At 34.2% G+C, this 25,361-nt stretch overlaps 1 protein-coding gene across 2 annotated transcripts; it reads left to right on the top strand.

Annotated features, from left to right (window-relative positions):
• Positions 1-693: 693 nt before the first annotated feature.
• Positions 694-25,150, top strand: PDCD4 (programmed cell death 4). 2 transcript variants are annotated; one of them, XM_079137192.1, is made up of 12 exons: positions 694-839; positions 4,144-4,248; positions 9,378-9,680; positions 11,777-11,871; positions 13,421-13,534; positions 15,299-15,520; positions 16,969-17,066; positions 17,961-18,075; positions 21,166-21,273; positions 21,481-21,591; positions 22,368-22,507; positions 24,408-25,150. In XM_079137192.1, the coding sequence occupies exons 2-12, from the start codon at positions 4,206-4,208 to the stop codon at positions 24,466-24,468; spliced, it is 1,410 nt and encodes a 469-aa protein (XP_078993318.1). In that variant the 5' UTR covers positions 694-839; positions 4,144-4,205; the 3' UTR covers positions 24,469-25,150. The 2 variants fall into 2 exon arrangements, with proteins under 2 accessions (XP_078993318.1, XP_078993319.1); XM_079137193.1 differs by lacking the exon at positions 694-839 and adding an exon at positions 1,529-1,667.
• Positions 25,151-25,361: the final 211 nt, after the last annotated feature.

The following is a 25,361-nucleotide window of genomic DNA, read 5'->3' as shown; positions in this document are numbered from 1 at the left end:
GCGACCTAGAAAGAATGAGGAAAAGAAAAGACAAAGAGAAGGCAGGCAGGAGGAAAAGTCACAGAGAACAGTCACAGGAGATTGTTTCAGTACAGAAATTGCAGGCATGGTTGAGAGCCCCAGCCTTGAAATTCCGAATGTGTGCATTTGAACCCAGCAGCCTGCCTAGTTTGTAAACTGACTTCAAAGAGTTTTCGTCACTTTATCTGTGAAATGGGAACTATTTCTATCTCAAAGGGTCGTGGGTATTCGTTAAGAGAAAATTCTTAGCACGGGGACTGCACAGAGTAGGAGCCAAGGCGTGAGCAAGGGCCGCTGGGAGAAGGAACTGGAGAGGTTGGGGTTAGTCCCCTGAGGCTGCCCAGAAATGGAGTCAGGGACCCTCAGGAGGCCCAAAGCCTTGGCTTCAGCCGAGTGTGTCCAACGCCCTGTGGAGGGAATGGGTGACCTGGGTTAAGGCAGGCTCAGCCCTCTTGCCCAGTTTTCATCTGGCGATGTCTCCCAACCACCCCGCGCCTGGCGACCCGCTCCGCTCCCACTCCTCCCACCGAGAGGAGCTAAACGCGCAGGCGCCCTCCGGCGCCCCTCCCCAACTTTCCACGTTTCACTTCCCTCCCTTTCCCTCCGGGGCTCCAGCTCCGCCGCTGCGATTGGCCAGCGGACCTCTTCGTCTCGGCCAATAAACGCGGCTCAGTCGCCCCCGTGTTACTGGGTAGAACAAAACAAAAACAAACAGAGCGAGAGGGGCCAGAGACGCTCCGAGGCGGCGGCAGAGGCTGAGGAGCGGGGTCGGGGCCGGCGGACCGGGACCTGGGCGAGCGGCGGCGGTGGCCCGAGGGGTCAGTACCGGTGGGCACGGCTCGCACGCTCGGGAAGACTGCCCTCTCCCCCAGTCCCGGTCCCTCCTCGGAGGCTACCGCACGTTGGGAGGGGGAGGGGGCGTGGAGGCCGTGGCAGGGTCCCGGAGGGCGCGCGGGGGTCCGCCGCCTCTTCGAAACCCGCCGGCGGGCCGCGCCCGCCCCAACGCCCCGGACTGCGCGGGGCCGGCCGCGTTACCGCGAGGGCCCCGCCGGGACGCGGCGGCGCGGGCCCGCCCCCTCCCCTCAAGCCCCCTCCGCACCTGGGGGCGCTGGCGGCCGGGGCCGCCTCGTCAGGGAGCCCCCAGCGGAGTTTTAATTTTGGAGAAGGGGTTGGAAGTGTTTCCCGCGAGACCGAAGTCCCTGAGGAAGGTCCGCCCTCCCCGCTCGCTGGCTTCCCTCAGAGAAGCCCACGGCGCGGCGTTCCCGGCCCAGGCCCGGCACCGACCGGGGGCTGGCGGGGCTGGGGGCCTCGGGGGTCCCGGGCGTCCCCGGCGCGCCGGCTGCGGGCCAGCAGGCCGGGCCGCTGCGGCAGGGGGCGGCGGACACGTGCCCGCCACCCAGCCCTGCCCCGACCCTCCGGCAGAGGGGCTCCTTAAGTTAAATATAATCTCCTAGAAAAAGCAGGACGGGGGGGAGGCCCCTTTTGTCCGCCGCGTGTGTCATTTGGTGCTGTAACGTCCGCGGAGTGTTTGTAAGAGCTTGGAACTGTCTGCAGACGTCAGTGTCGCCCATCTACCCCATGCCCTGGTGCGAACGGCTACGTAGCCAGCAACCGTAGCATCCACAGACCAGGAGAAATGCAGCTAGGTGTGCGCCGGGCGGAAGGGTTGCCACCTGTTTTTAACTTGAATTTTTTACTGTTGATTTTTCGAATTTTGCTGTTTTTGTTAATAGGATACTATTTGGGAAGCCACCATACGCGTTTAAAGGAAGAGACCACAGCAGATATGTTCTGTATTGCTATGTGTGCTCTTAATGTTCCTTCGTTATGGGTTAATTGAATTCCTTAATATTTCAGTAGGCGTCTTTTAATATCATTATTTTTTCTGTAGTAGTAAAGTGAAGGGAAAAATAGGAATGCGGAAATAAGTGCTATTTGGATAATTTCTATAATGCTGTCTTTTGCATTATAGTGGTAGAGTGCTGTAAATATGATTAGAGCCCGGGAATGAAAACAAGTAATTTTCTAGTTGACATATGCTCCAAACTTGACTTCCAAAAATGGCAGAGTAATTTATCAGATAAATTTCAGTAAATACATTGGAGAAAAAAACCCAATATTCAATTTCAACCTTAATTTTTTTCCAACTTGTATGTATAGTCTTGTCTCATTGAAAATTAAATTTTTATAGATTAGTGTGAAGGAACTAGGGTTTAGATTTTTTCTACGTATTTTCTTAAGTTGGGGGTAAGATTCTTTAAGATTGTTAAATAGAAAGTCTTTGAAAAGAGTGAAAACATGGGACATTTTTATCCTTTACTTTTTATTTTAAAGCGTTTTAATCTATCCTTTAAACCCATTTTGCTGCTCTCAAATGTGTGACTGAATTCTTGATTTCTTGATAAGGTTATTGTCTAAAAATACCGTTTTTTATTAATTAATAAAAACATTTAGTAAGTTATAGATGATAGTTATTACCTGGTAATTTTCTTTGCCCAACTCAATACCTTCCATATAATAGTTTAAAATAATTTTTATTTTTTCAGAAAACAGTATTTAAATTTTTGATTTAACAATAGAAGTCTGCTTTAATAAGCTTCTATTAACCCTAAAAAAAGAATCTTCCTGTAGAATATTATAACATCTTGTACTGGATTTACAAGGTCTGGATTCTAGTCTTAGTTATTCCACTGAACAGCTGTCTCTCCTTGGCCAGATCACCTACCTACTCTGAATCTGTTTAATTGTGTGCAAAGTGGAATACCTACCTCAAGATTGTCCTGAGGTGCATGAAATAGTGCATGGAAAATCATTTTGAACCTAAAGGCTTTATAAGATTTGGTTATAATCATTTTCTTTCTAAAGTTCTGTAGGGAAAAACTCAAAGATTATATTTGCATCAAGTATGAAAAAGACTTTTAAATGTAACTTTAGTTTAAAAAACTCAAGCATACATCATATGACAGATGAAACACATTATCCCTTTCCTGTAATATACTGAAATTAAACAGTGTGTGGCGTTTTCAGCCATGGAAGTTACTAAATGGTTTGCAAATTATATTTGTTCATATATCTGTATGAATCTCTGTATACATATTTTAAGATGCATTTTTTCCTCAATCAATAGTTGGAATTATAATGAAAAGTGATTATATAGAATCACATGTCAGTTTATTTTTAATAGAGAATGATCTTACCATCTTCTTAATTTCTGAAGCAATATGATAGCATCTTAGCCTAAGGAGTACCATAATAAGAAGTTCATAACTTTAGCATACTCAGTATTTGTGTTGTTTTAACAAGTTAATACCCCCCCCCTTTATTTTTGAGAATAGAGCTATGAACTTAACATTAACAAGTCATAATTTATACTGAGGAATTTTAAAGTCAGTTTCCTCTTTGAGTTCCTGGAGGCATCATACATCATTTTTATCCTAAAATGACACCTAACAGCAAGTCATGTTATATGAAAAAAAATTTCTGTAATTAGTTTGTTAGGCATTTTCACTGATTTTTGCATTTTATATTAAAAGATGAGCACACTGCTAGTGAAATTACTGTAAATCACTGGAACAATTTATCTCCAACATCTATGACTTAAACAGATATAACACTTATGTACTTTAAATCACTATTTAAAAATACTTCCAGAGAGATTATGAAATCTTAATTTGGTGATGGAAATATATTTTAATATATATTACCAAGAAAAAAGTTTTCTAGGCTTTCTTTCAGATAGTGAGTGGTTCTTATAAGTAATTGGTAGAGAGCTCACCATTGTGTCTATATTCATATATACATCAGATTTTGGGGCTTGGTATTCTTAAAAGATTTGGTGTGTGTGTGTGTCTTTAACTTGAAATATACACATATACAGAAAACATATCTTTTAATTCCAAGTTTAAAGGGTGCACTGGCACATGCTGAAGTCTGGAGGTATTTTATTCAGTTAAACTTGTCAAGAAAATTGGAACCAAATATTGTTATGTTTGCTATCTTTCAAAGTAAAGTGAACTCTAAAAAGAGTTATGTAATTTTTTACTGAGTACTTAAATAAATTTGAATTTACCTTAATTATATCAGTTTGGAAAATGTTGATCTTTTCTTTCTTTTAAAAAATAGATTCTAAAGAAGACTTCCATTTGGTAATTTTGTTTAATCAGTGCAAGTGAAATTAAGAAACGATGGATGTAGAAAATGAGCAGATACTGAATGTAAATCCCACAGGTGAGTAGTGTTTTGTGACAAGCATCAGACCATTTGATAGTAAAATGTTTTTAAATACCATCTTTTTATACCATAAAAAACCAGGTCATATTTTTAAAATCACGTTTTTGTTTCTTATTTTCATGGGAATTGATCCTGCCCTTATTTTCTTCTGCCTATCCTTTCACATTCCATACATTCTTGTCACTATTTATAATATAGTACAGAATTGAGAATAGTGAACCTGCTTATTAATATTTTCACATGGGCTTGTTAGTGATTTCTTCAACATAGACTGTAATTGGCATCTTTCCTATTTGTTGTAAATTACCTATGGTATTTTCCCGTCACATTAATACCATAAAAATAAACGTGGTTTTGTGGAATAGATGATCAAGTGCTGAGTAAAATGTGTTCATTGTGTAGCTTTCAGAATATTCTTCCCAAAGAGTTAATTAGGATTGTGCAATCTGTTAATAGTGATATTGGTATATTTTAGATAATTCTTTGCTTAATAGTTTTATTAATATTGAAAGCGTTGTATTTTCTGTACTTGTAAATATATTTCATGGTTAATACTATAGCTTCATTTCTCCAATGACTTTTATTCACTATTGTATACAACTTTAGTTTTGTTTGATCTAAATCTTTAGATTTAAAGTAGGCTAGAAAATTATAGTTGAAAATTTGCTCCAATAAGTAGTGATTATTTCTGTGCTGATATATACAATAGCTAAATGAGTACTGGGCATGGTAGTGCATATCAGCGACCTGGGAGGCTGATACAGAAGGATCACAAGTTCAAGACCAGCCTCAGCAATTTAGTGAGGCCCTAAGCAACTTAGTGAGACACTGTCTCAAAATTAAAAATAAAAGGGCTGAGGATGCAGCTCAGTGGTTAAGCACTCCTGGGTTCAATCCCTGACACTTAAAAAAAAATGTTTCATATATGGGTAGCTGCTGCTTTTCTGCACTATCTCGTACAATAACCACTAGCCACTTGTGGCTATTCTGAATTGAGATGAAGGTGAAATCTCGATAATTTTCATATTGATTGCATGTTCAAATTATATTATGGTTATATTAGATTGAATAAAATATATTAATTTTACCTGTTTCATTTACTTTTTAATGTGGCTACTAGAAAATTTAATATGTGGCCTGCATGCCATTTCTATGAGAAAGTGCATCTCTTAAGATTCATAATTTTTGTTTTCTTAACTACGTAAGACCTCATTATAACTCCTCTCCTCAGTACTTCCTTAAAATAAGGGATTTATTCTTTAGTATTTGGATAGTCGTGAGACAGACTTTACAATAAATTCTTCCTATAGCATATAGTCCAAGTCCAAGAGATTAGTATATTCCAAATTCTGCCTAGAAGTTTGTTACTTTGAGGAAGTAGGTTATCTATGTGACCTTTACTCTATATATAAAATTGGGGTATACACTTTTATAGATTTATCTTTAGGATTTAGTGAGGTATTGTGTGTAAAGTATACACTTATTAGGTATATAAAATATTGCTAATATTGTTATTTTAATTTTGCCACTCATTGGATACCAGAATTGGAAATGTGATTGTCTGGTACTTTGGTTATATAAGTTGAAGTGGTTAGTACTGAAATGTTAGAGAATTCATAGAGAGGGAATTAGTACACAGTAGAAAACAATTTTGAAGTTACCACATTCTCTGTACTCAGTTTTTTTTTTATCCTTTGAATTTTGGTTTTCTTAAGTCAGATTAATAGTGATTTGACTTGCCCAAAATTTAGGTGAGTCTAAATAGCAAGATATATTAAAAAAGGCAATTGACATAAACATCAATTAAAAATGATAAGGTCAAATACATAAACTATACCTAGAGAGAATACTGCTGCAGACACACAAACACATATTCAAGACAGCACTAAATAGTTGGAGAAAAGAAACTCAAGTATGGGAAATAGATTTGTTTAAATTAAACACTTTAATATTTCAAGAGAGTTTAAAACCTTTTATTATACTTCTCAGTTCTTTATCTTCTGAACCCTTTATGGTTTACTTTAATGTTAGCATAATGAAAGCAATATATTTCAAGTAGTTTTAATGTTTTTCTTAACCATCCATTCTTACTTGAAAACTCCATCTAATTTTTCTGTCTGGTCTTTTCTCCTTTCCCCTAATCTTCTGTTTAATCTCTCTCTACATTCACTCCTTTGTTCATCCTTTCTCTTTAGCTATCAACACTGATGTATTCTAGTTTTATATTTTCTGTAGTTATAATCTTATGAAATTAAAAATGAGTTTTCGATTCCTGCTCACAATCCTTTCTAGATAGGGTAACTTTTCAATAAAACACTTTCCTTCTGTAAAGTGAGGTTAAACTTCTATAACTTCTTTTTTTTAATATATAGTTTTGATGGACCTTTGTTTTATTCTTTATATGTGTTGCTGAGGATTGAACCCAGTGTCCCACGCAGGCAAGGCAAGCACTCTACCACTGAGCCACAGCCTCAGCCCCCTATAACTTCTTTATAGAGCTTTGTGAGGCTTGTAGACTACGTATATGAAGTGACTAGCATAGAACCTGGTGTCTAGTGTGTACCAGGTAGTACAGAAACTGGTATCTAGTAGGTTAACAATAGTAACTGTAATGACAAAAGAAGTAATGGGTAGTGTTAAGACGATAAGTTACTCTTGCTAGTTTAGTTATGATGACACCTCATGCATATCCTTGTAACACCAGCTTCCCGTCAGAAACTTATAAAGCATTATTTCATTCTTCCTAAATCCTTAATTGATTCCATTTGAAAACTGTTTTTTTCAAAGCATAACATTATTATTAACTCCAGTTACTACTCTTAACCTTTTCTAGTTAGCTTGTGACTGAATTACTGAAACATTTTCGCTGGTCATCCCCTTTACATTTTATATTTTTATCTGATATATTCTGTATTCCTCCCTGAAACTGATTCCAGCACTCCTACCTATGATAACAAATCTAAGGTCTAATGATTCGAATGTGGGAGTAGTCATTAGTGATACTGGTAAGGTAAGCAGGGGCAAGATCACAAATGAAGCCTTTACAAATGAATGTAAAGGCTTTACATTTTGTTTTAAGATAATGGGAAAACCTTTCAAAGGGTTTTCAGTGTGGACATGTTTTAGACAATCAGTCCTCTTCCATTTGGAGGAGAGTTAGAAGATTGAGGGCTGGGGAGATAGCTCAGTCGGTAGAGTGCTTGCCTTGTGAGCACAAGGCCCTGGATTCGATCCCCAGCACCACAAAAAAAAAAAAAAAAAAGAAAGATTGAAGGCAGGAAGACTACTTATGAAACTAATGGGATAATTTCAGTCCACTTAATGTTTTTGTTTCTTTTTTGGATACTGGAAATTGAACTGAGTCACTTGCCACTGAGCCACATCCCTAGGCCTATTTATTATTTTTTTTAGAGACAGAGTCTCAATTGCTTAGTGCCTTGCAGTTCCTGAGGCTGGCTTTGAACTTGAGATCCTCCTGTTTCAGTCTCCTGAGCTACTGGGATTACATGTGTGCACCACTGTACCTGGCATGTTTTTGTTTCTTGATTACAACACTGTTTGTTATTAACTTTTATACTTTTTGTCAAGAATTTGAAAAAGTGTTAAGCTTTTTAGAGGCTGGTTAAAATTTTTAGCTTTCACATATCTTAAGACATATTAAAGCCCATGCACATAGACCTGACACATTGTAATTATAATTAGGCATATTTACAAGCATTTAAGATCTGGGCATGGTGATGCACATCTGCTTCCCAGCTACTATGGCAGTCCAGGGTAGAAGGATTTCAAGTTCAGGGCCAGCCTGGGCAACTGGGGATCCTGTCTCAAACTAAAATAAAAAGGCCTGGGGATGCAACTTAGTGGCAGAGTGCTTGCCTAGCATGCATGTGGTTCTGGGTTCAGTCCCCAGTCCTGCATAACCAAAAAAAAAAAAAATTTTTTTTTTTTGAGTGATTCAGCTCTGACTGAATCATTGATGAACAAAACCAACCCAGTGATAGCTAATTCAGTAGCTTTTCTGATTTAGAAAGTTTTCAGAGCAAAGCCAAATGTCTCCACATGATCTCTATGACTGTTTGAGTTATCAGAATGAAGGATGATTTGTTAGGTATTGATAATAGAAGTACAGGCTAATTAGGATCATGACCTAGTTGGAAAAGCAAGACTTTTTCAAAAGGAAATAACAAACTGATTTCCATGATATGTTAAATGAACAGTATGTGACTATTAGTGTAGCTGTGACTAGAGTTGTTATGAAAGTCTTCATGGAGGGATTTGGATTGAGGTATATCCTAAAAGGTTTTGATAACTTTAAAGAGCAGGGATGATATTATAAGTGGGACCATAAAGAACTCCAAATCTTTTCTCTCTTTTAGGGTATACTGTTTTTTTAGGCTGGAAGATTTCCAGAGTATGGAAAGTGTAATATGAGTCAAATTTGGGGAGATAAATTAGACTTTGAGATGCTGGTTTTGAAAGCAAGCCTTATCTTGAAAGCAATGGAACATCAGCAGTTCAGCTCATTAATCACATATGATCACCTGTTGGCCAAATGTCTTTCATAGTCTTTTGGGTTACTGATATTTCCTAACCCTAACAGGGTAACTGTACTTCATCATGGCATGTTTGGCAAGTCATTTAAACACTTTGAGCCTTAGTTTCCTTATTTATATAAATGGTATAATTAACTGCCAGTCTTGTGGGTAAATGACCAAGAATACTGTGCAATGCCGATAAATAATAGACTTTCTGTAAATATTAATTTATCCTTTGAAGATTCTTTATCTTGATATTTCTAATTGCTTAACTCTCTTTGCTCACAAATTTCTAATGATTTTATTGTGTTGATGCTAACATAGATTTTATGATGTAAACATGTGAACATATTTTAAGGAAACCTTGTTCATTAAAATCAAGGTCTTATTTTACTTTTTTTGATAATGGGAAAAGTAATCTTAGTTGTCATTTATTAGATTGAGTTATATGAAATTGCCAATTTCTGACTGTTACATTAACATACAGAAATGGTAATTTCATGAGATTCACCCTAATCAAACTTAGTACCATACCTGGTAGAACAGTGGATACTTAAAATACTTAGTTTTCTTCATTTTTTTCCCTTAAAGATCCTGATAATTTAAGTGACTCTCTCTTTTCTGGTGACGAAGAAAATGCTGGTACTGAGGAAATAAAGAATGAAATAAATGGAAATTGGATTTCAGCATCCTCCATTAATGAAGCTAGAATTAATGCCAAAGCAAAAAGACGACTACGTAAAAACTCATCCCGGGACTCTGGCAGAGGCGATTCAGTCAGTGATAATGGAAGTGAAGCTCTTAGGGGTGGAGTAACTGTGCCAACCAGTCCAAAGGGAAGGTTGCTAGATAGACGATCCAGATCTGGGAAAGGAAGAGGACTACCAAAGAAAGGTTGGTATATACCTTATGCAAAGAAACAAATGAGAAAAAATTATCTGGTTCTTGTCCTATGATTTCCTTGTACTAGGAATGAGAGAAATTTAAACAGTGATAAGTTTTATGGTTTGTATATATCTTTGCATAGTAGTAATTTGAGGAACATTTCACTTTTTTTTAGGTTGATTCTACAAGAGTAGATTTAGTTTTCTTAAGCTGAACTTTAACAGTTACTTCCAGCAAAATATGGTATATACTGATGTTTTTCAGTTATGGAGAGTTGGGTTCGTTTGTTATTTCCACAATCCCAGAGGGCTGGGGACTCGAACCCGGGCCCTCAGCATGAGATTCAGGCACTCTACGAGACGGGCTATATAGCCAGCACGTGTTTTTCAGTTATGAATTGTGCATTAACTGCTTTTGAAAAAGTAGTCAGATTCATCATACCTATTATCTAATGAATCTTTATGTCCATTGTTAAGAAGAATAAATAGAAATTTAGGAATGTCTGTATAGAATTTTAATGTTTTCATAGATCTGGTTCTGTGTTTATTTTTGGGTACTAGAATGGATTGGTCTATTTTCCTGCTGTACCTCCAGTATCTGGAATAGTGGGGGCTGGGGAGATAGCTCAGTTGGTAGAGTGCTTGCCTTGCAAGCACAAGGCCCTGGGTTCGATCCCCAGCATCCCCCGCAAAAAAAAAAATCAGATTTGTAATAGTGACTAGCACTTAAAATGTGTTGAGTGAGGGATTTGTCAGCTTCTATCTACAGTAAGATTTCAATACAATTTATAGACTTGACTAACTTCTGAATGATAGTGACAGCTTTAATTTATAGCCTAATTACAATTTTGATTCTTTTCTGGGAGTGAGAGAGTGTTTGTGCCAGGTGTGGTGGTGCCTGTAATTCTGGGTAGGATGATTGCGAGTTTGAGACCAGCCTTAGAAATTCAGTGAAGCCCTAAGCAATTTGGCAAAACCCTGTGTTAGAAAAGGGCTGGGGATGTGACTGAATGGTTAAGTGCTCCTGGGTTCAATACCCAGTACCCCCCCCCCCCCAAAAAAAAAAAGTTCTTGGAATTAGGGGAAAAAAGAAAAAGAATGAAATATGGGGAAATTGGATTTCAGCATCTTCATTAATGAAGCTAGAATTAATGCCATTAATGCCACGGCAAAAATATGACTATGGAGAAAACAGTTTTCCTTGAGGCGAAAGGAGAAAAAAAGACTTACAAATTAAAGGATAAGATATTCAGATAAACAAATTATGGTGTTTTGTTCGTAATTGCTATTGTTGTCAAATAGTTGTACAGTTATTGTTTGGATCAAAATGAAACCTAGTTTATCAGATTCTGGTTTACTTTGATGTAAGGATTATACTCTAGGTACAAAATAAATTTAAAAAAATTGATATTATAAGAGTTCTTTAAAAATATAGTATACTGGGCCTTATAAAAACATTCTAGTGAATTAATGTAGAAAGAGCAGCTTGGAAAGTTGGACTTGTTAAATTCACACTAGTTGGTGTATAGTAGAGAGAAATAGTTTTAGGCCTGTTAATGCCTGAATTGCAATTAGTTATTTCTAACATTGCTAATTACAAACTGTAATACATACTTTTATATCTGGAGTATTTGACTTTAAACATTTTTTGGTGGGTCATTTCTCTATTAAGTAATTTTTCTGTTGTTGTGTTTTCTGGGTCATGTTCAACTGGCCCAGCGTGTTTTTTTTTTTTTTTTTTTTCCAAGAAATGTCAAAATTTAGAGCTTAATTGCCCTAAATAGCCATACCAAAGGTCCTTGGTATGGCTATTTTTCAGATTGTTTTTTGGGTTTTGCTTTTATTGTAGAGCATCAGCTTTTTTAGTTTTTAACTCTATAACCTACTTCAATTTGATGTTTTAAGAAATAATTTAAAATATATACAATTATTGAAAAAGTGATCTAAAAAACTTCCAAATATAATTTTCAACTTGAAAAATAAACTAGCATAGAAATTAAAATAGTTTTTAGCAGTTATTTCACATTTGTACAGTTAGTTTCTTCAGATTTCAGCTAAAATTTGTGAACTATGAACGTTTTCTTTTGCAATTCTAAACTTTGTCAGGTGGCGCAGGAGGCAAAGGTGTCTGGGGTACACCTGGACAGGTATATGATGTGGAAGAGGTGGATGTGAAAGATCCTAACTATGATGATGACCAGGTATTAATGATTTACTTCTTTAAAATATTTAAAATGTTTACAAATTTTTAACTTCTTGTTTGTAGTTTACTCAGATTTGTCAAATGATATTGTATATATTTATATTTAATAGCTATCAAAACATACACATAGCACATTTATCTAAATCATATATTTGGTACTTTTCAAATTGCTAGGTTAATTTTAGGTAGGAAACCCAGTTATCTTATAGTAACTTATAGATAACTCACTTGGTCTCTTGACTCAAAAGAAGGTAAAGACCTTCTTCAATTTTACTTAGGATTATTAAATTTGTCATTTTCAATAAATTCTGTTGAGTTGCTATAGTTTTTCTATATTATAATTGAGAAAATTTTAATCTTATTTTGAATGTCATAAAAATTTATAGATTAGGTTTCTTTTTAATATTACTGTTTAGGATGGTAATAATATGATAATTTTGTTTTGGGGACATCCGCATTTTTCCCCCCCCTAGGGATAATGCTGAGAATGTAAATTTTAAATGATTTTATGGAAAAATTTAATCTTTTTAATGGAAAAAAAATTTATCTTTTTAATGGAAAAAATCTGAAAGTAGAACAAATGGTGTGATGAATCTGCTTGTATTCATCTTTCAGTTTCATCAACATCAATAATTATTAAAGGCAGTCTTGTTTTATTCTATTTTCATTTACTCTTCCCTGTCTGTTGCCCCCTCCTCCCATGTTCTAGATTATTTTGAAGCAAATAACAGATATTAGGATACGATTTAAAAAAAATACTGTCTTCATATAAGATAGGAAAATGGTGGTAAGGATTTTAAACAGGAAAAATTAGGGTATGTGTTAGCTTGTTTTTATTGTGTATATGTATGTACTTAACTAATAGTTGGACATGGAACTATTTCTAAGAGAATATGAAATACATATTTAAAACCAGTGGAATTCACATACTGAAATCTACTGAATATTAGTCTTTCAAGTGTATTTTGTCAGACTGAAACCAGTCACAAATTGCAAATATTTCAGAGATTTTTTTTAATAGAGGCAAGAAAATTAGTTTGGTAATGGGCATTAATCATACCTCTTTTGAAATTTCAGTTGAACAGTGCTTTTCCTTAGAGATTGTTCAGTCAGTACAATATTGTCCTTTCTGTATTTTTATTATAATATTAATCATGAATGATTTGGTTCCTGATTTATAAAAACTTGACACAATATTAGTACATATGTTGAGGTACTGCTTTATCTTTTTAAAAAGTAAAGTTTTAATGAAAATACTACATACAATAGGAAGTCATCTTTAAGAGTTTTTCTCATATGGGGGTTGGGAGCAAATCATATATTTGCTATGTTGAGTGGTTCTAATTTGCATATTGGCTTATTGAATTCAGATTGTATAAGAAAGGATGATGTGTGTATGCTATTTTTGTGTAATATGATCAAAGCAGGAGCATGTCTTTCTCTTGCCCTAAATGAAGATTACTACCAGCGACAGCATGAAATTAAAATTTGTTTATTTAAATATTTTGCTCTTTAATTTATAACTTTTTTCTCCCTTTCTCTCATAGGAGAACTGTGTTTATGAAACCGTAGTTTTGCCTTTGGATGAAAGGGCATTTGAGAAGACATTAACACCAATTATACAGGAATATTTTGAGCATGGAGATACTAATGAAGTTGCGGTAGGTTTAAAGTTGCAAGTATATTTTATTCAGTGTAGAAGAGAAGATGCTTATAAACAAAACTTATCTAGTGCAATCTTGGATCACTGAATATGTTTAGGTATTTTCTTTTGCACACATAAATTTGTAACTAAGAATGGAATAAAATCCTGTTACATTAATAAATCGGTTCTTGTTCTTGAATATTTGGGATTTGACAAGACTACATGCCATTTCCCTCCCTGAAAAAGTGGCATTAACATGCTATTTTTATAATCATATATAAATTTATTGCACCTGTTTTTGTAATTTACAAAATACAGTTTTATAATTTCAGTGCATTTATTGGACCCTCTGGTACCTCTTCAGGGGCCTCAGTTAAGAATGCCTGACTTAGTTTCATTGTTTTGGCATTTATTACAGTGTTCTGGATTTATCTTTGTGCTCTGTCCAAAAATCAAAGAACCACTGATATAAAGATTTGCAAAGGAATGTACACAGAAAGAGAATAAAGTTAAGTATTTTTGAGTAAATTTAGAAGTAAAATTGTTTTCATTAGGATTATTGGGTTAAAATACAATTGCAGCTCTTCAGAAGACTTAAATAATTTAGATTGCTTAAAATTCAGACTGAACTTTCTTGATTTGTCATCAGGTTTGGTGTTTTTGTAGGATTTCAGTATAAAACAAATTTTCTTTTTAGTGTATACCATGTGGAGGAATTTGTGGTAGGTTATTCCTATCCTTTTGAATCCCAGGCAAGTGAAGGAAATGATATGTAAACAGATTATTAAAATATAAGGTGAAACACTCTGTTATAGAGGAAGAGTGTTAAGTCCTGTGACGGCAGGTACTTAAAATCTGTGTATACTAAGATTAACTGAGTAGCACTGTGAGCAGAGTGTTGTGGAAGCATAAAATGGAGAGCAATGGAAGAAGTAATTCTTAGCCATTTGAAGGATGGTTAGGTGTTTGCTAGATAAGATGGTTGAAGGAGGTTTTCCAGGAAAGTGAATTGTCATATTTGAAAGCACTGAGTTGTTAAAATGCAGTTAAGGAATATGATATGGTGTGGGAAGAGATTACTAACTAGGACACTAGTTTAGATTGTTGTGAATAATTTGGGCATTCTTTTGGTAGAATAATATAATTTAATGAGTCAAAGAAAACTCTGAGTAAACAGGAAGGCATTCATAAATAGTTGAGCTAGAACTTAATCTCTGGGGTCATACTTAGTACTTATGTTCCACTTCTAGTTTGACACATCTTAATTTTTCTGTGAAAAATTTCTTAATTTTCTTAATTTTTTCTGTGAAAAATATAAAAAAATTTATTACTTTTGGGTATGCTGGGAGATAATTTAAATACTCAAAGGGCTATATTGAGCATTAAATGTGGTAATGGAAAGTGGCTGTTATAATGCCTGCTATATTATAAGTGGTCATTAAGTATTAGTTGCTGTGTTATATTTTTAATAGGAAAATTTGACTTTATCCTAGTATGAGGATAAAACATTATTCCTATCTAGCAACAGTGGTTTAAGATCTCATTTGATTAACTTGAAAGAATAAATTTTTGCTTCTAGAGAAAGCTTTGAAGAGAAGTATATAAACAGCTTATGATAATGTAAAATGCATTTCTTCCCAAATGCTCATCTCATAGTATCCCTAGAAATAATACTAATAGATTGTAAAGGAGAGGGTTAACTAACACTAAATTAGTAAGATATAGTTTAATGAACTATTTTCACTGTATTTACATTCTTTTTAAAAATTCTTTTGAATAGGAAATGCTAAAAGATTTAAATCTTGGTGAAATGAAGAGTGGAGTACCAGTGTTGGCAGTGTCCTTAGCATTGGAAGGGAAAGCCAGTCATAGAGAAATGACATCTAAGCTTCTTTCTGACCTTTGTGGGACAGTAATGAGCACAAATGATGTGGAAAAATCATTTGATAAATTATTGAAAGATCTACCTGAATTAGCATTGGATACTCCTAGAGCACCACAGGTTTGTATCATTCTTTTTATTCATTTCCTTTCCCCTCTGTGCTTAACAACTGTAGAAATAATATATGCTCCTAGTAAATTTTAGTAGATGGAAGGTAAATAGGCCACATTTCCTACCATACAAAAGTAGCCCGCTAACATTATGGTGTCCTAGCTTTTATTTTGTTATATAGTTTTTATGAAACTGTGAATCCAATTTTATATCTTACTTTTCTCCTGTCTCTGTATACTTTTTAGAGTGTATGTGTATGTAATATATACAGGATACACACAAGCATATATATGTATATGTTGCCTATTTTTATATTATCATTATACATAAGCTTTTATTAGCTAGGATTTTTAAAAAGTAGGTTATAATTAAATTTGCTTATGTATATTAATAATAAAAAGTAATGGTAACTTTGAAAATGTGAAATTGCTGTATATGTCAGAGTTTTTAATCAAAGTTTAAAATATTAATTTAGAGTATAAGAAGGTCACTTTCTAACTGCTGTTTCTGTTGTGCTTTCCTGCGACAGAAATGTGTGGAAGGTATTGAGCTGTGATTCAAAGGTGGACCTCTTTAATTCTTCATACCCATACATACCTTAAGAAAATAATTACATGAGTTCATATTAATTATAGAGTTTCTGAAAAATAAAAGCCAAAAGGAAGAAAGGCCAGCAAAAAACCACTGTGAACATTTCGATGTTAAGTCTTTCTTGTATTTTCTTTGTTTTATATCAATATGTGGCTTCTTTTGTCCTTGTTATTTTATTTAATTAAAAAATGGAATTGTACCATCTATGCCATTTTGTAAACTGGATTTTTCTAAGATGGTAAAATGTTAATATTTTTTCCTGTGGCCACATAGTGTCCCACCTTCATTATTAGACACTGAAATGTTTTCTATTTTTATAATAAATACTATGAACAAATTTCAAATAGTTTTATACAACTTTTCTCCATAAGTTTCTTTAATCAGTTTTTTGGAGAAAACTTTGAGGTTTTTTTTTTGTTTTTTTTTTTTTTTTTGAGGGGGGGTTGCTGGGGATTGAACCCAGGGCCTTGTGCTTGCAAGGCAAGCACTCTACCAAATGAGCTACATCCCCACATCCCCAGCGCCCCCCTTTTTTTTTTTCCTCCAAAAAGAGGTTTCTCTTGACTGTAAGTCATTTAACATTTACAGTCATATAAAGTATCAGTATACAAAGTGCTGGGATTCAGTAGTGGGAGCAAAACAGATGTGGTCCCCACTCTTGATAACATTCAACTTGAAGGTCAAGATGTGGGAGCATAGGCCAAGCACAACTAATGGGTGCCAAGTAGTTGTTTTTGAGTAGTCCAGCATGTCTTTTAGGCATTGACTGTGTAGTTAAACCAGTCTTCATCATTTACGTATTTAGAAATTGTGTCCTATATATTTTAGAGTTTTTTTTTTAAATATAGATCTCTTTCTTCTTATAGTTGGTGGGCCAGTTTATTGCTAGAGCTGTTGGAGATGGAATTTTATGTAATACCTATATTGATAGTTACAAAGGAACTGTAGATTGTGTACAGGCTAGGTAAGTAAATTAATTTTTCTACTTATAAGTTCAAAATGGGAAATTCTGTAGGATCCTATTGAAATGACACTTGAATTAAGCAGCCATTATGGACATCTGTTTGTCACTTGTCTATATTCTCTACTTTTAAAACAATGCAAAGATTTTTGTCTTGATTACAACAGGAAGAGGGTGGTAAAAAAAATGCAGAAATTATAGGTTTTAACCGACATGTTAGCTACCTTTATGTCACATCACTCTTCTCTGTATGTCAGTTTCCTATTTATAAAATGAAAAATTATTGGACGTGGAATGTTCTTTAAGGTCCCTTCAGGCTCTGGCATTCTGTAGTTATATAATATTCTAATAGGATGGACAATATGATCATATTACAATTTTATTTTTGTATTTACTGTAGAAATCTTAGTCATAAAATAATCTTTTTCACTCTCCTCCTTTGGTATAATGTCGTAAGCTAAATGTGAAATTTGGGAGTTTTGCTATATGATCTTTCTTAACTTAGAAACTTAGATTTGGACTTAGCCACCCATCTTAGTTTTTCTCAGTTCTAGATATTAACAGTTTTCTAGGGCTACTTCACATCACAGTGGAATGGTACTCCGATAGAAAGGCATGGATCTAAGTAAAAGATATATATAAAATCTTCCTTCTCTGTAGATCAACTGTTTTGTAATATCTTTTGACTTTTCTTGAGTGAGAAATAGAAGTTATTAGAACAGGAAAATCTAATTTTTACTCCTTTTTATTTTGAAAATATTTTTAAAAATGGGTTTTGAATTTAATATTACTTGTACTATGAAAGTTTTCAGTACACATAAGATTTTGTCATCTTAACCATAATTTGTAAACTTCATGCATGTCCAAGTACCAACATTAAATACTTTGTTTTTATAGAGCTGCTCTGGATAAGGCAACTGTACTCTTGAGTATGTCTAAAGGTGGAAAGCGTAAAGATAGTGTGTGGGGCTCTGGAGGCGGGCAGCAGTCTGTCAATCACCTTGTTAAAGAGGTACCTGTTGGGTTTCATTTTTAATTTATATGTATTTCTGTGAAAGGAAAAAACTGCCTACTAGCTGTTATTTTTGGGGCAAAAATTCAACTTAGTCTCAGCTGCAAATGGAAAATTGATCCTTTTAAGTTAACTTCATGCCCTTTTACTATAAGTAATATACTGTTATAATTATATAATTATTTTTTTTCATTTCTGTGACTTAAAAATGATACTGTTAAAAGTTTTCATAAACACAGAAGCCTGTCTGAACTTCTAAGGAATGCTTGAAGTCTTTTTTATAACATATTTAAAATTTTTAAAAATACTGTTGAAATGAGACCATTTTGTAGTTATTCAGTAAGTATGTTTTTATATGAGCAGTTTGAAACTGAATAGTGTCAGATCATAAGAATGAATTATGAGCACTAGAGCAAATCAGTGTTAGATATTTGTGAGGAAGTTCACTACCTTACATGCATTCCTTAAAAGAAAAAGCAATTGATTTATTGCATTAAAATGCCAGGTTTATTCCCTATGAAATTATTTCTGGTGTTCTATAACAGAAAAGCAATGTCCTTTCCTATAGATCTTTAAGAAAGTCATGACTTGTAAAGTTTATGTGTTTGTGATTTTTTAGCATAATTTTTCATGTGAGTATAATTGTTTTCAATCTTTTATGTAATTGGTTTAATATTTTATATCTAGTTTAAGTTTTAAGGAGCACAGATGGAAGGTAGAGCATTTACTTTTTGATTTTATATGTTAAAATAATAGTCAAGTCAGTGTTTCTAATGTCACAGTATTGTAAAAAAATTAAAGAATTATTAGAAAAATTTGAGTTATAAAAATGACTAAGATGCCAGGGCAATTAGGAAACAAAAAGAAATAAAGGACATTCTGATTGGAAAGGAAGTAAAACTAGCTCTGATTTGTAGGTAGAAAACCTGATCCATAAAATAAGTTCCCCAAACAAAAACCATTAGCAGTTCAGCAAGGTTGCAGGATATAAGATCAGTATAAAAAATTAGAGTGCTCACCTCACATGCACAAGGCCCTGGTTCAATCCCCAGTACCCCCACCATACACACACACAAATTCAATTCTATATCTATATAGTAACAATGATTAAAATAAAATTTACAGTTGCATTTACAATATCATCAAAAATAAACTCCTAAGAAATTTAACAGAATAAATGCAAGTCTTGTACTTTGGAAACTGCCAAACATTGCTTGAATGAAACTAAAGACCTAAATGGAGTGCCATCCCATGTTTATGGATTAGAACATTTAATATGATTAAGATGGTGATATTTTTCAAAGTAGATATTTTGAGAAACAGACTGTTTGAGGTTATCTGAATCTCTCTCAATAAAAAAATGCATGAGATAAAAATCGAAACTACCAAAATGTGAGTTTCCGTTTGACATTATTTAGGTATTTATTTATGTAAAAGGGAGGGTTGGACAGACTTTTATAATTTATCATTCTTAAAAATGCATGGAATCTGAGGGGGAACATTTTACCTTTCATGTTACCAAAATGTTAAAACTAATGAGTGCAGTGACACATGCCTATAATCCCAGCAACCTGGGAGGCTGAAGCAGGAGGATAGAAAGTTCAAGGCCAGCCTTAGCAGTTTAGCAAGGCTCTAAGCAACTTAGCAAGATCCTGTCTCAAACTCAAAAATAAAAAGGGCTGGGGATGTGGCTCAGTGGTAAAGTGCCCATGGGTTCAATCCCTAGTACCAGGGGGGAAAAAAGTCAAAGCTAAGTAATATAATTTAAGTAACAAATGTTAATGAGTAATTATAAAGCAAAAGTGCTTTATTGTATGCTGTGCTTTAAATATTTACTTTCTTAAAGTGTGATAGTAGGACTTCATCAGGATATATCCTATTTAATTTTTTGGTACTGGGATTGAACGCAATAAAGGGGTGCTTTATTGTTAAGCTACATCTTCAGTCTTTGATTTTTTTTAACACAGTTTCACTGAGTTGCTGATGATTTCACGGAGTTGCTGAGGCTGGCTTCCAACTTGTGATCTTTCTGTCTCTGCCTCTCATGTTGTTGGGATTATAGGTGTGTCATCACTCCCACCTCAGGATGTAGTCAAGGGATCAAATTTTAATTTGCTTTTTATGAAAATACATGGTAGAAGTTGAAAGTAGAGGATACTTAAATAAGATTATTTTATTCAATCAGCCAGCATTCATTGAGTGTCCACCAGATACAAAGGTGATTTTATAGGAAATTCATGAGAAAGAACATTCCTAGTTGAAGCTCTTTCATGGAGTAACTTTTACCACAGTTTTCTGGAGTCATAGATTTTATTGAACAAGCTTGAGTGGAAGAACCAAGAGTTTCTTAGCCAGGCGTGTTGTAGCACACTTGTAATCCCAGCTATTCTGGAGGCTGAGGCAGGAAAATTATAAGATCAAGTCCAACCTGGGTACTTTGAGATCCTGTCTCAAAATAAAAAGGAATGGGGATATAACTTAGTAGTAGAGTATTGGTCTACCACATGCCAAGCCCTAAGTTCAGTCAGTAGTACTGGAATTGGAGGGGGACTTAAGCTACGACTGACACCTGAATTACTGATAAATATTTTTAGGTAATGGGTTTTGAATTCTCATTTGTAGAGAAAACTACATGGAGATCTTTGCCCTATTGAATAATGCCTTGTTATCATCTTATTTTTTGGCTCCCATTGTAGTTTTAAGATTATCCTGATAAAAATAAATTATTTTGTCAGTTTAAAATTTCAAGAGACTTTAAGTTAGTGCCCTCTAGTGGTATTTAAAGTCCTTTATTTTCAACACTGAGGCATTGTGGTCACAACCCAGGTTGTATATAATAGAACCACTTGTAAATTTCAGTGATTATTCAGACACTGAAGCACTGCATTTGCTTCATATTTATTAATCATTTAAAAGTTGGTAATTTTTTAATTATGAAAAAAGTTCCTTTATCAGAGTACCATGATAAGTCTGTGTGTTTTTAGATAGTTGTTTGTGACTTGCTCTTTCATCATATAATACATTGACCTGAGGGTAAAATACTTTAGGCAAGTCAGAATTCTAACACCTTTCAATTTTTAAATCTAATAGATTGATATGCTGCTGAAAGAGTATTTACTTTCTGGAGACATATCTGAAGCTGAACATTGCCTTAAGGAACTGGAAGTACCTCATTTTCACCATGAGCTTGTGTATGAAGTAAGGTTACTTTGCTGTGCTAAAGATAATTTTTTAAAACATTTGTTTTTGCACTGTAGTGACTAAATGCTTCTTTAATAACATACATCCTTCTTTATAAAAATATTAAAGTGGTTCTTAAATTTTTATGATCATTACAAAATCATATTGGTGATTTTATACATATGAATTAATGAACAAAAACTTATTCATTCATTCCAATTTTAGGCTATTGTTATGGTTTTAGAGTCAACTGGAGAAAGTGCATTCAAGATGATTTTGGATTTATTAAAATCTCTTTGGAAGTCTTCTACTATCACTGTAGACCAAATGAAGAGAGTAAGTATAATACTTTGAAAATTTTTGGACTTATGCCTTATATATATAGAGAGAATAAAGATTATGAATCATGAATCATAATCAATGAAAGTTTCTTTTAGGCATAGTTAGTGTTGTTATGCCTATAGGATTTTTTTTTTTTTTTTAAATGACAGTGTTTGAGGTCTGAAACATTTGGAGCCATTTCTTTGAAGGTAACATGTCAAGTGTTTTTTTGGCCTGTTTTGAAAAAATGTGACTGTTTTACACCTCATGGGTTCGTTTTCTAAAACAAGACAATTTCTATTTTATATCTAGAGAAAAACACGAACTTTGAACAAATTACACTTTTTTCCTCTTTAAAGTTTTTATGTATTATTGAAATGTGGTTGTTTTTATCTGCCTTGGGTTTTTGAGAAAGGTAGTACATGTAGATAAGTAGACAAGGAATGATTTTGTCTGATGTTTATTTGCAGCTCTTTTGAGAAGTTTTGAAGAAAACATTTTGTAACAAATGTACTTACTGTACTTTTCAAGATTGAAATATGACTTTTATACAACATAAACATTTGGCCTTAAATATAGATAACATGGATTTTATTATTATAGTAGAATGTATTTTGATACATGGTACATATATGGAGTATAACTTCTCATTCTTCTGGTTGTACATGGTGTTGAATTACATTGGTCATGCAATCATACATGCACATAGGGAAGTTATGTCTGATTCATTCTATCTTATGACATGTATTTTATATGGACTAACAATTCTATATATAATTTCACTGTTTTAGGGTTATGAAAGAATTTATAATGAAATTCCGGACATTAATCTGGATGTCCCACATTCATACTCTGTGCTTGAGAGATTTGTAGAAGAATGTTTTCAGGCTGGAATTATTTCCAAACAACTAAGAGATCTTTGTCCTTCAAGGTACTTCATTTAAATACTATTATCACAACATAAAATCCTGAATGAGGTATTTGGGAAGGTTAAGGTAAGAGTTTTCTGTCATTATAGCTCTGTCAGGAAAATGATAGTGCGACTGAAGAGCACGAGTCATTATGTTTTGAGTTTTATAGAGAAACAAGGGTAAAACTTATTTTGCCCCCTTGTAAATCTGTATAAGGACTGCTTTATGAAAACCCCAGTATATTTGAAGCAGACTAATTTTGTGGAGCAGTTCCCTATTGTACAAGGCTTTACGTAGTTTAAATGTTACTTCAAAGTAGGTATCATCATCTACAGGAGAGAAAATTGAGGCTTTTGGAAGTGTACTGTACCTTTTCTAAGGTCACATGACTAATACATGGTAGAGGACAAGTATGAACTCAGATGTTTACGGGCTCCAAAGATTTAGGCTCTTTCCCATACTGTGTGGCTTCCTTTACTTCTTTATAGGTTGGAGAATTGAGGCTAATTGTTAGAAGTATGTTCATGGGCACACATGCACGTGAGTGTGTGTGTACAGGGGTGTTTTTCTTTGGAAGTAATTCTAATAAGATGTAACTTGAATTAGGGTTTTTTGCTCATGAAACATGATGTAATAGGTCTATTTAGTAGTAGACTTGCATTTTACATAATACTTTGGAAATTTTTAATCTGAAAAAAATTTCTGAACTTCTAATATTTAAGTGCATTGTGAAAATTGAATCTCAAAATATATTTCCTGTTGTGGTCCTTTGCTTTAGAAAATTTAGAAGCCATTACAAGAGAAGGAAAAGAAAATGGCGAATGATTCAGTTTAATGGTTTTGACAGAAACATTTGGAAATATAGACCTTCATTTATTGATGGCACCATTTATAAATGTACTGACATGCCAAATGGTATGCATCAGTAAAATCACTCAACTTTGTCAAGATTTCTCGCTATTGACCTCATTCCCTGCCTAGAGCTCATAATATGTAGTCTAAAGTCTTATGTTTAAGAAAATGTAGCTTGTTTCCACTTAGTCACAGTTAAATGTAAAAAGGAGTCAATACATTCACACTGTTTTATAGTTTTTGAGCTTGTTTGAAAATGTTGATTTCTATTATAACTTTACTCTTGAGGGTCATTTGAGGAGATACCTAAATTTTCAGGGTACACCGAACAACTTCAACTTTTGTCCTTTATTCTTTTGCTTATTTGGGTTAAGTATACATTTGTAATGGTCTTGCATGTTTGTGCATGTTAGTTGGGGGTGAGAGAATAAGGGCTAATTGTTCATAAGTTCTGTTTTCCATTTGCTGCTTTAGGTTGCTGACCAGCTGTTCCTCCTAGACTATTGCTACTACATGTAGCTAGAGTGTGGTTACATTATACGGAAGGGCTTCTTGAGTTTGAAATGGCAAGAATCCCAAAATGGGGCATAATATAGAATTAATTGGATTGATTAGTTTTTCCACATTCAGATTATGGGGTTTTTATAGCTGGGAAAAGGCTTAAAACTTTTTTTTAAGTTATAATGGATAGTTCGATAGGTTCCATATTTCTAGTATGTGTAAGTCTCAATCATATTAGTGTTTCCTATTTGGCTCAGTTTAGCTTTCATAATGTAGCAAAAATAAATATTCTAAATAAAATGTTTGTTTCAAGTTTTCTTATTTTAATATTTTTTTAATAACATAACTCCAGTTAGATAAACTTATTTCAATAAGTAAGCTTTTTAAACAAAACTACTCAGATTTGCTGCTTGAGATTTTATGCTAAGATATATAGCAGGGAAAAAAAGTCTTTCATAACATGTTGACCTTTTTATAAACAATAAAACCCTTCAATTCTATTTTTTTCATTAAATATAGTCAGAATTTATCACTTTCATATTTTTTTTTTTTTTTTTTTCATTTCAGGGGCAGAAAGCGTTTTGTAAGCGAAGGAGATGGAGGTCGCCTTAAACCAGAGAGCTACTGAATATAAGAACATATAATAACTCTTGCAGTCTTAAGATGTTATAAAAATACATATATCTGAATTGTAAGAGTTGTTAGAACAGGTTTTTTTTTTTTTTTTTTTTTTTTTTTTTTAGCACTTGTTTTGGGTACAAGGCATTTCTGAAATTTTATAAACTTACATTTAAGGGGGATTTTTAAAGGAAGTTTTTTCTTTTTTTCTTTTTTTTTTATTTTTGAGGTGATAAAGGAGAGAGAAAAATATCCGCTTAAGTGGAATATTCTAATAAGCTACTTTTTGTAAGTGCCATGTTTATGACCTAATCATTCCAAGTTTTGCATTGATGTCTGACTGCCACTCCTTTCTTTCAAGGACAGTGTTTTTTGTAGTAAAATCACTGGTTTATACAAAGCTTTATTTAGGGGGCAAAGTTAAGCTGCTAAAACCCCATGTTGGCTGCTGCTGTTGAAATACTGTGCTTTGGGAGTAAAAAAAAGTTATTTGTTTTAAAGAATTTTTAAAAAATGAGTTAGTCATGAGACTTATTCATCTTTCTAGGGAACATACTGATTGGTCTTTAAAGACTAGACAGTTAAGTAAATGGTGGCTGGAACATCTATTTTTCTACAAAACTGGAAAAACGATCCCGGTTCTACAAGAATGTACAACAAAATAAAACATGTGAAGCAGTGTTGATTCTTTATTGGGAGTAGACTTATTTTTGGTCTTTAAAAAACCTTTTTAGTTTCTTGCTTGTCCCTGAATTTGATCCTCAGCACGGCAAAACAAAAATAAAACCCTTTTTAATTTCATACAGCAAATGTTAAATCATACAAGGGTATGCATTTGGACCTAGGGAATTTAAGCTATGTTCTTTACAAACTTTTTTTTTTTTTAACTTACAAACATTTAAA

The sequence above is a fragment of the Sciurus vulgaris genome (genome assembly GCF_902686455.1).
Source record: "Sciurus vulgaris genome assembly, chromosome: 4".
In the NCBI taxonomy this organism is placed as follows: domain Eukaryota; kingdom Metazoa; phylum Chordata; class Mammalia; order Rodentia; family Sciuridae; genus Sciurus; species Sciurus vulgaris.
Note: the sequence above shows the minus strand (reverse complement) of the source record. Positions and strands in the feature narration are given on the sequence as shown.

What these genes read in the sequence shown, in the direction of transcription:
- PDCD4 (XM_079137192.1), top strand. Translation starts at nt 4,206, where the DNA reads ATGGATGTAGAAAATGAGCAGATACTGAATGTAAATCCCACAG. An exon ending in GAGATACTAATGAAGTTGCG is followed by an intron (nt 13,535 to 15,298) that starts GTAGGTTTAAAG and finishes TCTTTTGAATAG; the next exon opens with GAAATGCTAAAAGATTTAAA. An exon ending in AGAGATCTTTGTCCTTCAAG is followed by an intron (nt 22,508 to 24,407) that starts GTACTTCATTTA and finishes TTTTCATTTCAG; the next exon opens with GGGCAGAAAGCGTTTTGTAA.